The following is a 14,956-nucleotide window of genomic DNA, read 5'->3' on the forward strand; positions in this document are numbered from 1 at the left end:
ATTAGTGTGGAATATAGGAAGTGCAGAGTGGGAAGAAGTATGGAAATCAAATTAGAACGGACACGGCCAGCAGCCTGAAGGAGAGCAGATTACTTCAACGTATCCAGCATGAGAGCAGAGAAGAACAAAACAGTTACAAATACGAATAAAGTTGATTTGAGGTCATTTAAGGAGTAACTGGAAGACAGTGCAGCAACAATCTAGATAAAAGTAGCTAAGGGAACATGGAGTTATGGGTAGATCTGTGGTGCAGAGAAGGACTCCTCTACAAGGAAAATAATAATATGCATCAAAGACAGCCTAAAAGGAGGTTATATCATACTATCACAATGTTATATGAGGAAAGTGTCCAATGGATCTGCTGTGAGATCTCTATCAACTCACTACATGGAAACAAAAACCTTTAGAGTCCTCCATCCATGATATCCATAAACGTGGCCTCAAGCGGAATAGATCTCTATTCACTTAACAGCTACAATGACTTTAAGAAATGCATCAATACAATGCATTAACACAACCACCAGAGGCAGGGTGTACACCCACTGAATGAACAGAGAACCTTGAGAAAAGATCTCCAATGATTTCATAGACACAACAGCGAACGGATTTAATATACAGTCACTAATTACCATTATCGCCTATGGTTTTGACCAACATCAGCTAGATCAAGACAACCAGTGATGAAGACGTCCATGCACAGCATGAAGACAAACATCAGATGAAAGCACTACTCTCACGACATGAACACCGCAATGAAACAGATGAGCTTTAGTAAATGCTTGAACATAATCTGAATACAGACCTCTATCCATAGTATCATCACAACTGCTTTAAAAGATCTCCAGCCAAGACTTGAACATCCACCCAAAGGAAAGGCCTCATCCACTGCAGTAATAAAACGATCAAAAAGTGTCTCTGACCAATGGAGAACAAATGCCTGAGGACAAACCTCCATCCACCAACTGTATGTAGATGGTGACACTAAGGTCTCAATACATAGAACTATCATAATGATGTGAAGAATAAGCTGTAACTACTTCATGACAACATCCACATACAGAACTGACCTCACACACACCACGACCACAGCTATCTAATTAATGTGCTTCAAACATAGCATGAATACAAAGGCCTGAAGGATGGTCATAAAAATAGCACGAGGGTAAATGTCTGGAGAAGTAACATCACAAACAGCATAAACAATCACCTGAGTGAAGGAACCCACATAATGTAAGCACATAATCTGAAGGATGGGCACAAACCATTGTTACAAACACCTGGATGACATCCCCATACATACAAAACGAAAAGAGCACCTGAAGTAAGACTCAATCCACCATAGGAATACAGCCTTCTAATGGATGGGCAACTGGTTTGCGGTAATATGAACACAGCACTTTCGACTTTGTCAATAAGACACCTGCCAACAAAATGTACATCCACCATAAGCACAGAGGAGATTGGTGGTGATCTCACTCAATCTTTACTTTATTCCAACTCAGCTTCATTTCCATTTCCTCTCCTTAAAATTGCCCTGATCAGAGCGAGCAGTGCCATTCCAAGTCAATGTTAAGTCTGTGCCTTTTCGGTCTGCAACTACTGACGCGCTGGACCTTCAGTAGTTCCTTTATTGATTAAATGCACTTACCAATTCTACACCATGATACTGTCCTGCCCCACTACCTACAGTAGTGTACCTAGCCCTATGTCATATTACTGTGCACCAAAAGCCCCCTATAGGTTCACCTCGCCCTGCATGGAAGCAAGAAAAGTGAAAAATAAAGAAGAGTGTTAAGAATTCAGAGAAAGTACGGCACATTCAATGGCCTTCGTACCAGCTCAATTCAATGAATGGCCATCGCCTGAAGAAAGACCAAACACTTTTTTTTTTTAAAGACTAGCAATGTTCCCATCCTGCCAAACTTGTGGTTGCAACTCTCTATTTAGAGCTGTGGACGCACCATGTTTACATCACCAAAGCCCCCCTTGGCTCAATAAGTGTCAATGTCTGAGCTGGCAGTCTGTCATTCAAGGGTCAATAGGTCAGAGTGACTGTCTTCCTTCCTGTTCAAGGCATGCAACTGTCACTAATCTTGCCCTCCCTTATCCTCCATGTAACACATGATGGACATGGGCAGGGAAAATTCAGAATGACCCTTACCTACAAGGGTAAAAACACCCTGCAAGTAGGAAAACTTTTTTTGTTTGTTGAGCTTGCTGTGCAAATTTGTTTTCTCAAAGCACAAAATGTTTGCCAAACGGGCAATATACATCGTATATGCTCAGCAAACCTGCAACACTCCGAAAGTACCTTCACAGTGGGGGCTCTCTTCACCACACAGAGACCCCCACCACACAGGTGAGGATCTCTGATTAGTACCAATGCCATGGCCTCTGCCTATCTGGAATCCTGGGAACCGTCCACCACCCTCTAAATGACCTCTTAATCCACTAATGAACATAATTGAACTGTGCTTTAGGGTAGCTCAAAGGGGCTGAACTTGCTGCACACAAATTTCTGTAAACTGCAGATGCCGGCTTCAAATACTGCAGGCATTAAATTAATGTGAATCAAGTAACTTCCCGGAAGTGAGTTATAACACTGTCTATTATTGGGATTCCAAGAGACTAAATCAATTTTGTTGTATACCAGTTGAACAAATCAACAATTAATACTATGCAAACCTGTACAGCTGAACCATACCTACGTTTTGCTCTTTCCCCTGTATTTTAGATTTTGATGAACAATTGTGCAGCCAAAGATCCTGAGACCGCCCACAAGCAGAATACTGGTAGTTATCAGGGACACCCCCTGGGTGCTTTGAGGATGTAGACACTCCATTGGTTTCCTCATCTCGTAGTTTCAAGGGGGATGCTGCCTTTGACTCCCTCGGATTCAGTGTTGGTTGGTTGAGGTGTATTCTAGATTTTGGGATGTAGTAGCTGCACAAATGGAGTAGCGTACTAGCCTCAAGGTAAGAATGAAGTTCAGAGGCTTGGACAGAAGGGATGGGGAAGCATTTTCGACAAATGTTTGCTTATGATATTCAGTAACATTAAGACCTATGTTTTTGTAATACTGATCATGATCAACGGCATGTGTGCACAATAAATACCAAATGAACAATAGTGGTGTACCTGTCGTTAGGCTTATTCACAGCTAGTTTTTAACATTTATTTTTGAAAAACTGATGGACTGCAAGATGGATCATATATGTTGTCAACAGGTGACAATTCCATCAGCCCCGTGCTTCGTCCAACACTGGGTATTTTGTTTCCAGGGCTCACTGGAGGAAATAAATGTTTCCTCATCACAAATGGATTCTGGATGACATACGTGGACATATGCATGTAGGTAGTAATTACTGGAAGGCACTCTGAGAAAGGGACCTGCCCAGACACCACTCTGAGAAGGTTAACCCTGCCTCTGTCTGAATGAAGAGACCTTTCAAGGATGCACTGGCTCTTGTATTGGATATTGGCCCAACAGCCTCAACTTGGCTATGTAAGATGGAGCCAACCTTGAGCTTTTGGTTATTTTTTTCCTGACTCAGAACTGCATGAATTCTTCTGCTGTTGGGCCTTGCAGAACGTGAATCCAATTGTAAACCATTTGCTCTCTGCTAAGAAGAAGCCCAAAGGTGCTTGGTGAAGGTGTGCTAGGCTGTCCTTCAGTTGACCTTGCCTACATGAAAGCCCTAGCAAACTCATGCAGTCCAGGAAAGCAGACACAGAGTCCTAAAATCATGTCTACCCCTTAGCAGTGACTGGAAGTGAACTATCCAAGAAATTACTGCAATAAGTGCAAGTGATCTAGGTAGCGACTATGCTTGGAGAGTGCACAAACTACCTAAAATACCAACTATTATTTTTTCCCAACCAACCCTGTTAATTTTGCTGGCTTGTAGCTACCCTGACGAGAGATACTTGTGTGGTCTAATACATAGCCTGTGACTGTGGGCTTGCAAACTCTACTGTGGGACAGACTGCGGTCTTTCCCTCTTCACCATTGGGGTAAAACCCACCTGGAGAGAAGAGCATGTAACCTAGAGGTTCTAGGACCAGATTGTGACATATTTTCTTTTAGAGGCCTGATAACACTGCCTTCAATCCATTCAGCATGCCTCCCTCTGTGGATCATGAAACGTATTGCTGAATTTTGAGACACAGTCCGTTTGCTTTAGGGGTTACCATGTATTAAGGTTTGCCTTTGTGTTTGTTTTTTTCCTGCTCGTTTAGTGGTTGTGAAAACGACGGTTAGGAAAAGTAACGGATAACTTTGTAACTAAGTGTCTTGAGCAAAAAAACTACGACCCTCCATTTTGCAGTGCTATGACTGAGATCAATTTATGTTATTCATATGTCATTGCACAGTGCATGTGGCTTCGGAGAAGAGTCGCTAAGTGATCGTCCCTGTGAGTAAGGGAAAGGGGGACGGAGCCGTGGCCGTTTAATTGAACAGTGACCATGGAGATCCGCCAAGCCCGCCCCGCGGCAGGTTACCAGAGTTTCCGATACCTTCCGAGTGCGTCCGAATGTCTTCGCTCGGTCTCGTCTAATGGCACCGAGTCTGCGCAGTGTGGGCGCGAACCCTTCGGAGACAGCTTGCGGAAATAGCCGAGCGGCAGAAAGAACGTCGGAGCTACCTGAGCCTAGGGCGCTGTCCAACACCTGGAGCGCCTGAACGGCACGTCGAGCACTTCGGCTCTGCAGACCCTCGCTCTGAACATCCCCCGGCGGGGTGTCGCCTTTCAGAATGCCGTCGTATTGACCAAGCCAGGTAGAGCCTGGGCACCCCCGGGTTGATTATAGAAGAGGCAATCGGAATCTGGACATCAGACCGAATTAAAGTCACTTTTACAGTGAAAACGAACTTGTGCACAGACAAAAAGCCAACCCGAATCAACATGTATCTCTCCCACGACCCGGCGTGACTAAAAAAATACCATGAGCACAATGTGTGTACTAAATGACGAAATCCAATTTAAACACCAATCTCCGCAGATGCACACATGTCGAAGGCACTGCATACACCCTGAAAATGTACCTCTAGGGGTAGCACTGGAACACACAAACATATGTATCAAGTACACACACCAGATACAGTGTACATAAATAAAAAACATATTTTGTACATATACAGAAAATGAAGAATAATGTATGTATGTACATAAGAATAATATATTTATGCGCACAAAGTTCGATCTTAAAAACAGTCAGAAAATGTCAAGGAAGCAAGGACTATTTATTCACACAGAATAAACCCGTGAACGAATACTAAAATATAAACATGATACTCAATTTGACATGTGGCATCACTGTAGGTCGTACACATTGATTAAATGACAGGCGGAACCAGGCCGACACACTTAAAGGTAGGGAGAGAGAAAAGGGCACTCGAAAACTCACTCACAGCCCACCCGCGGCCCACCCACATCACCCTTTTGCAGCGTGCAACTGCCAAGTGCCAGCATTTTGCCCCATCATGGCGCCCGGTGCACGGCTCCCTTGCCGGAATTAATGCATCCACAGTTTCCACGCACATGTGCCGCCCCCTGTGGGACGCAATTACCTCAGCCACCCTGTCACCCTGATCAGTAATCATTTTATTTTTGCGTGGTGTTTATGCCGAGCGGCCGTTAATTAGACACGGTGTGTGTGTGTAAAGGTGTCAAAGCACGCCTGGCTATCCGGAGAACAAACACTAGACTGCCTGTGTTAATGGAGCCTCCGGCGCCTCTGCACCAAACGCACGAGGGCCGGGTGGAGCGGGACTATACACAGACAAAATACACGTCTTTTTAAGCATGAGCGAGAGGGCATGGTACAGCAACGAAACACTCATAAATAGTGGGCTTTTATACCGCGACTGCGCCCGGTGCTTTGACTGACAGCAATCGTAAGTGTGCGTGCAGCAGCCAAAAAATATCCAATTAAGTAAAGAGTAAAGCTAAATATCACGGATAAAAGGGCTCTAAACTGCAACGTCTTACCCATTTAAAAATAAAAATAAATAAGAAGTAAATACATGCACGAGAGAAGGGCAACAGAACTCTCCAGATCAAATATTGGGAGGGGAAATGGCCGGGGAGATACAATCCTGACATTAAGCTTAATTGACAGTGGTAATGTTTAATGGTTCGGGCCAGACTGTATCTGTGCCATTCACATCCAGCCCCCGTGCTCCCGCCTCCCCTCACTCCCTCCCAGGGAAAGAAAAGAAATCACACAACCTCCAGTTCAGCACCCGAGCCATGAACAGCAGACATCCTATCACGGCCACAAAAAGGAGCGGGTCCCACCCCGCCCTCCGCCCCTCCCTCCATCGGGAAATCCACGCACAAAACTCGACCGAGGCTTCGCCTGCCGCGGCCGGCGTGATACCAGTGCGCGGAATAAAAACCACGACAGCAAACCCCGACCGGGAGGGAGGAAGAAAGGGCTGGGCTCCCTCCATCTTCCTTTCCAGTCAGAGATCTCGGGTGAAACCAATGAGCACACAGAAAAATAAGGACACTGCACAACCTACAGATACAACACTATGCTGAAATAGATCAACAAAACCACTATATATATATATTTTTTTTTAAGTGCACATAAAATACCGGAAGCCCCGTTCCCCCTCCCCCATCAGCAATCACGGTACAAATCCCCGAGCAGATGACAGATATACACAAAGAGGGATAATAATCGTAATACTCCGCTCAATAATTCCTTGATAGAGACACATCTGCACCCGGACAGTGAATTCTGGTCTCATGCAACCTTACTGCAAATATACGTCTGCACGGTATACCCCTTTAACCAAGGGCCACATTCGAGCGATGCATGCACTGCAAGAAATAACGATGACAGAGTGCCAAATATGGCGGATCCCATGTCATTCACAAGCCACCATCCTGCCCGTGGAGGGTGAAGAAAGTAATGTAAAAGACACTCACTTCATCTGTTTGACGATGGTGCTTTTCCCAGATTCTCCGGCCCCTGAAAGGTAGGAAAAAGACAAGGGATGAGTCTCTAAGCAGGCAGCTAAGGATACAAACAGAACTCCAATGCAAAGGGAGCATGTGGGACCACATCAACACATCCCCACTGTCCCCTTTGTGGCACCGGGTTATGAGATACAATACATTAAATGTAGGGAGTTGTAGCAAGATTTGCACTTTTCCTCAGGAGTAATACGGAAAGGCTTATTCTAGTGCATCAACCAAATGTTCCAACAGAATCATAACAAAATATTTTGAAAGAACTGTGGATTCTACAGACAATCATTGGACATAAGAGAAAGACATTAAATTAAATATCCTGCGGGGATCCTGAATAACGAGCAGGTGATCTGCTGCAGGGATCCTATATACAAAAATGAATAATCCTAGACCGATTGTTTTTTTTTTTTTTTTTTTTAACACCGGTTTTGTAGGCTCTATAAGCAAATTCAGAGGAGAAAGATGGGATGGAGAGGGTGGATTGTGGCTAGGTACATAAAACAGTTCTGTAAAGGTAACTGGCACCCTTCCAATGAACCACACAGGAGCCCTGATATGGAAAAGGGACAGAATGTGCTGTATAGATCTTCCGTTCCCAAGCTGACACATTCCCATGTAGAATCATCACTGAAATACAAAGAGCTTTCATGAAATGGTACAGGGGATCCTCTGGAAGCAATCTGAATCATCCTCCAGTGCAATCAGGATAAAATATGGGATGATAGCATGAATCTGGAACTCCTACTTTGTGCCTTTCCTGTTTCAGGCACTGTCTATGGGAAACACACTTCATCAAAAAGACAGGATCACGTGGTTAAGATCCAGGGCTGTGGCTGCTCCCCAACTGGTACAGCAGGCGTCCCCTAAAAATGGGTCATCTGTAATATAAGGATGACAGAGGAGCCAAAACTCTACTGGTCCAAGGTTCCTGTGTAAGACTGTGGCATCCTAAGGGATTCAAGGCTGTGCAGGTTTCAGGCTCTGCAGCTGGTGGATCCACTGTAAGAATATGCAACACTGGCACTCAAAGTAGGGAGTGGGAAAGGGGTGTGCAATCACTGGAATTCAAAATGGGGGAAGCACCCTTCAGGGAGTGGGAGGCTAAAGAAGGAAAGCACTGGACGTACTCTGCAGAGTAACTATGAAATTCTGTGGTTCTGTGTATTGTAATAAAAGTGGAGTGACTGGGCGGAGGAAGGAGGCATTTCTTCTGTACAGAGGATGCGCAAGACAATGGGGTGAACAGAAGGCAAAATAACCGGACTCGCCCAGAATAAAATCGAGGCTGCGAAATGGTTACAATTTAAAGCACTCAGCAGCACACAGTAAAGATGGACCATCTAGGGCAGATATGGCCAGGCACAGGGTCTTAGGTACTTAGGTAAGGGGAATAGGATAAAAGGATAGTGAGAAGTCAGATACCCCAGAGTCTCGTTAGGTTGGACAATGAAGGATGTCGAATAAAAAGATTACTATAAATTATGATGCATTATCAACATGGAAGGCAGCAGTGAGCATGCACAGTACAGGAAAGATAAGGATCAAACATTGTTCATTCCAAGAATAGAAAGTCTGGATCTTTGATGGTGACTTGACTACGCTGGGGTGGGGGTCTGGTAGGCATAATGAATGCTGCATGTCAGTAATAGCTTTCTACATGGGACTTACTAAAAATGGGACTCTTGTTTAAGGTACATACACTAAATATAGATTGATAACATGGTTGACGGCAGTTTACTGAAAAAGTGGGGAAATATTCTGCTAGGAAGTTAGAACCCCGCGTTTCATGCAGTGGAGGGGTGTGGGAGTCCGAACAGGACCCTACGCATAATGATGGCTAAAGTGATGAAAGGACGTTGAAGGTACTAGCAAAAAGCCCAACTATTTCAATGTAGGGGATACTAGACACAGTTGGGGGCAGCGACTTGTTTCTGGGGATCCTGTGCACTGTTTTGGGGAGGGCCAAACTCCCATATGGACGTGGCTCTAACTAACGAAACTGTCGTAGGCCCATCCCTTTTAGAGGGATGGGGGTGAGGGAGCTTGTACACCGCCTTGGTATCAAAAAGGGGTGCGAAATAACAAATGGGTGTCCTATGGAATGGCCAGATTGATCACCTGGATGGGGTGTTCACCATCTTGTGATGGGCAGGGCCCTCTATACTGCATAGGAACAAGGCCCTATGAACTGGCTGGGAGTGGTCTCCTATGACCGAAATGGGAGCAATGCACTGTTTGGCAGGTGATCACTAATACACTGCGACAGGTGATCCCCAATGCACAGACTGAAGGGTGTCCCCAGTGCACCGCTTTGGGGGAGATGGGGGGGGGGGGGCGGGGAGAGATCCCGGTGCACCGGGTCAAGGGCGTCTCCATGCAGTGATTTGGATGGTTCCCAATCCGTGATCTGGGGCAGTCACCAGCCTCTCACCCAGCAGCAGCAGCTTGACATCCTTAGCGGCGCTAATGCCGTCCTCCTTTAGGTTTTTCTCGATCTGCTTGCTCCGCTCCAAGGCGGCTCTCTCCTCGGCGCTCAATGTGCATCCCATGGCGGGCGGAGGGCGGCGGGGGTCCTCTCTCTGCGACTCCTGAAGCGATGCACCGGGGGCTACAATGCACCGACGCCTCCCGGGATCCGGCTGGGGCTCTGCCGCTCTCTATAGCGCGCGCGTTCCGGACAACATCCGAAGGGGGCGGGCGGCGGCCGGGCAGGGGGTCTCTAATGGGCGGCGGCGGCGGCTACGAGCGAGCGCATCGTTTGGCGGATCACAATGGAGCGAGCGAAGCAGAGGCGGGGAGACGGGGGGAGCGCGCGCCACAGCCGAGAACCCGCTGCTGCTGCACGGCCCAGGCTCAGCCAAGGCTGTTCTGACGTCACGCGGAGCAGGGGCGCGCGTCTCTTCCCCCTGAGGCCGCCTATGGGCACGCGCGTCAGCCGGCTAGTGAGGCTGCTGCTCTCGGGGCTTGTAGTTGAAACAGGCGCGTGCGTGCGTGCTCTCGTGCTGCTGCGCCCGGTAGCCACTGGCTGCCTTGCTGATGGTGCGCGCGCGATACCCTGCCTGAGGAGCAGGAGATGGGCCGAGAGAGAGGGATAATGACGTCGCGTGAGGTGTTCCCTCCCAAAGCCGAGTTGTTCCCGCCTCCTACACGCTTCAGCAACACGCTTGCGCATAGAGTCATAACCTATTCGCTTGGTGAATAAATCACGCTGGGATTTTTGAAAAATATTTCGTACCGTAGTAATTCATTTCTTTCTCTTTGTTTACAAGAAATGGTTCTCAAATATACATTGCATGCTGGCGTGGTTTATTTGTTTTGTTTCAGAAACGATGTGTGGTATAAAATGGTTCTATTGTCTCTGAGGGTGAATAGTTTGGTATTTTTCACCTGTATTCTGGATCATTCAGTCACAATGTTCGACTCCTGGACACAACAGCCTTCGTAAAGGAGACATGGATCACCTGCACTGCCGCCCCAGACATCGCCATGGTCATCCTGGACAACTACAAAATCATCCTCAGGGACAGAGCCAACTGGCCTGGAGGAGGCATTACCACAGTCTACAGGAACAACCTCCGCCTAACAACCACCAACAAGTCGCAGTCTCGGTCAACCCACGAGCACCTACACTTCTAGATTCAGACTAACCCAAACACCTCCCTCCTGGCAACCTCATCTACATGCTGCCCGGACCCTGACCCCCGTTCTACAAAGACATCGCTGTCCTCATCACCCCCCAAGCACTCACCTCCTCCGACTACATCCTACTCGGCGACCTGAACTTCCACCTTGATACCCATGATGATCCCAACACCACAAACCTCAGGACAACCTCACAACTCTCGGCCTCAAACAACTTGTCAACGTTTCCACTCACAGAGTTGGACACATTCTCGACCCCGTTTTCTCAGCAGCTGACATCATCACCATCTCTCACACCTCCGAACACCATTGGACCGACCACAACTGCGTCCACTTTACCTACACAAAGAATATCGCACGCCACTACGCCCCTGTCCTCCAGGCAGACACTAGGGCAAAGTCATAACTCACCAACGCTCTCAACCACTCCCTCCAACCAGACGCAGCGGACACCAATGAAGCAGCACGTAATCTACAACACTGGCTATCAAACTGCACTGGCAATGTAGCCCTCCTAAGGAAAAGAACAGGATATCGACAGAGCAAAACACCTAAATGGTTTACGGCAGACCTTCAGGAATCCAAGTGCTCCTGCAGACGACTAGAACAGAAATGGAGGATCAGCAAATGAACCGAAGCCCGCACAGCCTACAAGAATGCAGTCACCATGCACCACCAAAACATCAGAGCCACCAAAAAAGCCACCTTTCAAGCATGCCTCAACACCAGCACTCACCACAGCAAAGAGCTCTTCGCCATCGTCAAAGAGTTCACGAACCCCGGGACACCTCATCCATCCATCCATCCCTCCCTCCCAAGACCTCTGGAACAACTTCGCTATCTTCTTTCACCCGAAAAATCCAGGACATCTACTAAGGCTTCAGGAGCCAAAACCCAACAGCATCCCTCACCACCATGGAGCTAGCACCTCACCAGATACTTAACTCGTGGACCCAAGAAACCAAAGAGGACACCCTAAGACTGATGTACTCCATCCACTCTGGAGCACCCTCAAAGCTGTGCCCTCATCATATTTTCAACCTGTCCAGCACCACCATAGCACCGGAGCTCTGCCGAACTAAAAACCCTTTGAGACTGCTGCCTTCCCCTCAGACTGGAAGCATGCAGAAATCAACCCGCTACCCAAGAAACTAACCACCGACCATAGGGAGCTGAAGAACTACAGACCCATCTCTCTGCTCCCTTTCCCAGCCAAGGTAATGGAGAAGACCATCAACCAGCAACTCACAGAATTCCTCGAGACACACCTTATCCTGGACCCATCCCAATCTGGATTCCGAAGCAACCACAGCACTGAAACCGCACTCTTAGCAGCCAACGACGACATATGCATCATACTGGACCGCGGAGGCAACGCGGCACTCATCCTCTTCGACCTCTCTGCTGCATTTAACACCGTCTCCCACTCCACCCTCTGTGACAGGCAACACAACACCAGCATTTGAGATAGAGCACTGTATGGATCAGGTCCTTCCTTGCCGGAAGAACAAAGAGTGTCAGACTACCGCCGTTCACGTCAGAACCCAAAGACACATGCTGCAGAGTGCCCCAAGGATTTTCACTCAGCACGCTCTCAATTTCAGGCAGATCGCATCACTGAAGCTGTTCCGGAAGGACCTCAAGACCTGGCTCTTCCACTGAGCAGCAGGCACACAAACAGCTCCTTGAGACCCTATGGGTGATTAGCTGCGCTCTACAATTGTATGATCGATTGATTGATGAGTATCAATGACAAGTTTATTGTACTGCTCAAAAGATTACAATAAAAGAGCACAATGAAAAATAAATTACTCATAAGGCCAGTGCCTCAATTAACGCACAGACCAAAGTATGTCATAACCATAAAACTGAGATTGACAAAAACAACAGTTTCAATGGTTTATTTTATTCAATTTGGGTAAACACGAGTAAGCTGCTCTACACATATCCACATGTGTTTGTATTACCTGTGCATCTTGTGTTGTGCCACGAGATGCGCAGGCTGTGAAGAGTACAGAGAATGTTTCTGTTTGAATGTGGCTGGCATTCTCGGGTTTTGCCCATTGGAGTAACTGGCAGCATCATGTCATTGTGGCAGAGACTCGGGCAGTGCGGAACTCAGTCGTGGGCTCTTGTTATTGGGACTTATTAAAGCAGCCTTCTTTGAGTAGCTTGTGAGCTCTCCAGCTACCTGTGAGCAGCTCTCCTGGGTGCAGCTAATAAATTAGAAGCTTTTGCTTGGCTGAATAAGTGTATGTATGCTGTAGGGAAGTAGCCTCTTTTTGGCATGGTTACCCCCGCTTGTTGCCTGTTGGTCAGTGTGTTTTACTGTGTTTTCTGGGATCCTGCCAACTGGACCCCAGTGATTATGCTCTCTCCCTTCTAACTTGTTTTTTCCACCCCATATTTGGCATACTGGTGCTACCATGTATGTCCCTAGTACATGGTACCTAGGTACCCAGGGCACTGGGGTACCAGGGGATCCCCACGGGCTACAGCATGTATTATGCCACCCATGGGGGCCCATGCAAAGTGTTCTGCAGGCCTGTCATTGCAGCCTGTGTGAAAGGGTGCATGCACCCTTTTCACTACAGGTCACTGCTCCAGGTCACTGTAAGTCACCCCAATGGCAGGCCCTCCTAGCCTAGAGGGCAAGGTGCAAGTACCTGTGTGTGAGGGCACCCCTGCACTAGCAGAGGTGCCCCCACGAACTCCAGCTCAATTTTTCTGGACTTTGTGAGTGCGGGGATGCCATTTTATGCGTGTATTGGACACTACCTACGTCCAGCTACATAATGGTAATACCGAACCTAGGCATGTTTGGTATCAAACATGTCAGAATCATACTCCAATACTGTTGCCAGTATTGGAAGTATGATTCTATGCACTCTGGGGGCTCTTAAGAGGACCCCCAGTATTGCTCCTACCAGCCTTCTGGGGTTTTCTGGGCAGCCCTAGCTGCTGCCACCACTCAGACACGTTCCTGCCATCCTGCTACTTTGAACAGATCAAGCCCAGGAAGGCAGAACAAAAGATTTCCTTTGGGAGAGGGGGTAACACCCCATCCCTTTGGAAATAGGTATTACATGGCTTGGGTGAGGTAGCCTCCCCAAGCCACTGGTATGCTTTGAAGGGCACATTTGGTGCCCTCCGTGCATAAACCAGTCAATGCTGGTTCAGGGCTATCCAGTCCCTGATCTGGCGTGAAACTGGACAATGGAAAGGGGAGTGACCACTCCCCTGTCCATCACTATCCCAGGGGTGGTGCTCAGAGCTCCTCAAGAGGATCCCTGGGTTCTGCCATCTTGAATCCAAGGTTGTCAGGGACCTCTGGGAGCGTCTGAGTGGCCAGGCCAGGCAGGTGACATCAGAGCCCCCTCCTGATAGGTGGTCACCTGGCTAGGTGACTAATCCCCCTTTCAGGGCTGTTTAGAGTCTCGCTCTTGGGTGGGTCCTCAGATTCTGCTTGCAAGATTCCAGCAGGACTCCTGTGCAACCTTACTTAATCTTCTAGCCACTGGAACCGCGACTCAACCCACTAGGAACCAACAATCTGCAGACTCTTCTTGCAACATTGTCTCCACGGCTCCTTCCAGCTTCTGCAACATTTCCCCAGCTTTGCATCCTCTGAGGATGGCAAGTCTTCAGTCTGCAGGAGAAGGAGCATCCCACTGCTCCCTTGCTTGCCTTGCTGGGGGGCCGACTCCCCACGTTGCCCTGCCATCTTGCCGCTCTGCTGTTTCAGCTGTTTTGCTGTTGGGACCTGTGGTGTGGACTGCGGATTGTGAGTAAGGGCTCCACAAGGGCTCCGCAAGGCTTAGTTTCTGCTCCCCCGCTGGGGGCCGTTTGGGGGTCGTTCCTTTGTCCTGCTGCCATGTACTCCAAAGGCACTTGGCCCCCTGCTATCTCGCCCAGGAGACTATTTGAAGGGCGAGGAGCTGAGGTAGAGGCACTGTGGTGGTGCTGTTGAGGTGTGGCTGGTTTTGCGGCACATTTTGTCCCTGGAAAGCACCAGTAAGCATCAGACAAGGTTCAGAAAAGCAGCAATTTTTTATCTGAGGCCATCCCCACATTCCAGGTAGGGACTGTAGGGGGTGCCCCCTGACGCTGTGCCTAGACGCACCCTGAATCAGCCCTGAAATCGCTCTGAACTATCCTCAGACACAGCGGGGGTAGAATTATTGATGACCATGAAGAAGCTCCGTTCTGGCCGCTTGCCCCCAGGAAGATTATGTTTAAAAACCAAATCCAACCCTATACGGAACAAGACTAATCCTGTACTCCTGTTGAAGGGTCAGTCGCAGACGCAACTATTTACCTTCTAAGGA

The 14,956-nt window shown here is 48.0% G+C and overlaps 1 protein-coding gene across 2 annotated transcripts in view; it reads right to left on the reverse strand.

The window, feature by feature from the left end:
* GNAO1 (G protein subunit alpha o1) overlaps positions 1-9,841 on the reverse strand; it is a 552,951-nt gene extending 543,110 nt beyond the window's left edge. The window contains exons 1-2 of one of the 2 annotated variants that reach the window (XM_069215851.1): positions 9,418-9,779; positions 6,942-6,984 (exon numbers count right to left, since the gene is read on the reverse strand). In XM_069215851.1, the coding sequence (XP_069071952.1) occupies positions 6,942-6,984; positions 9,418-9,535 (161 nt within the window). In that variant the 5' untranslated portion in view covers positions 9,536-9,779. Of the gene's footprint in view, positions 1-6,941; positions 6,985-9,417 lie in introns of both variants that reach the window. The other variant, XM_069215852.1, reaches the window with a different exon arrangement.
* Between the last annotated feature and the right edge of the window lie 5,115 nt (positions 9,842-14,956).

Source organism: Pleurodeles waltl, chromosome 12 (genome assembly GCF_031143425.1).
Source record: "Pleurodeles waltl isolate 20211129_DDA chromosome 12, aPleWal1.hap1.20221129, whole genome shotgun sequence".
NCBI classification, from domain to species: Eukaryota; Metazoa; Chordata; class Amphibia; order Caudata; family Salamandridae; genus Pleurodeles; species Pleurodeles waltl.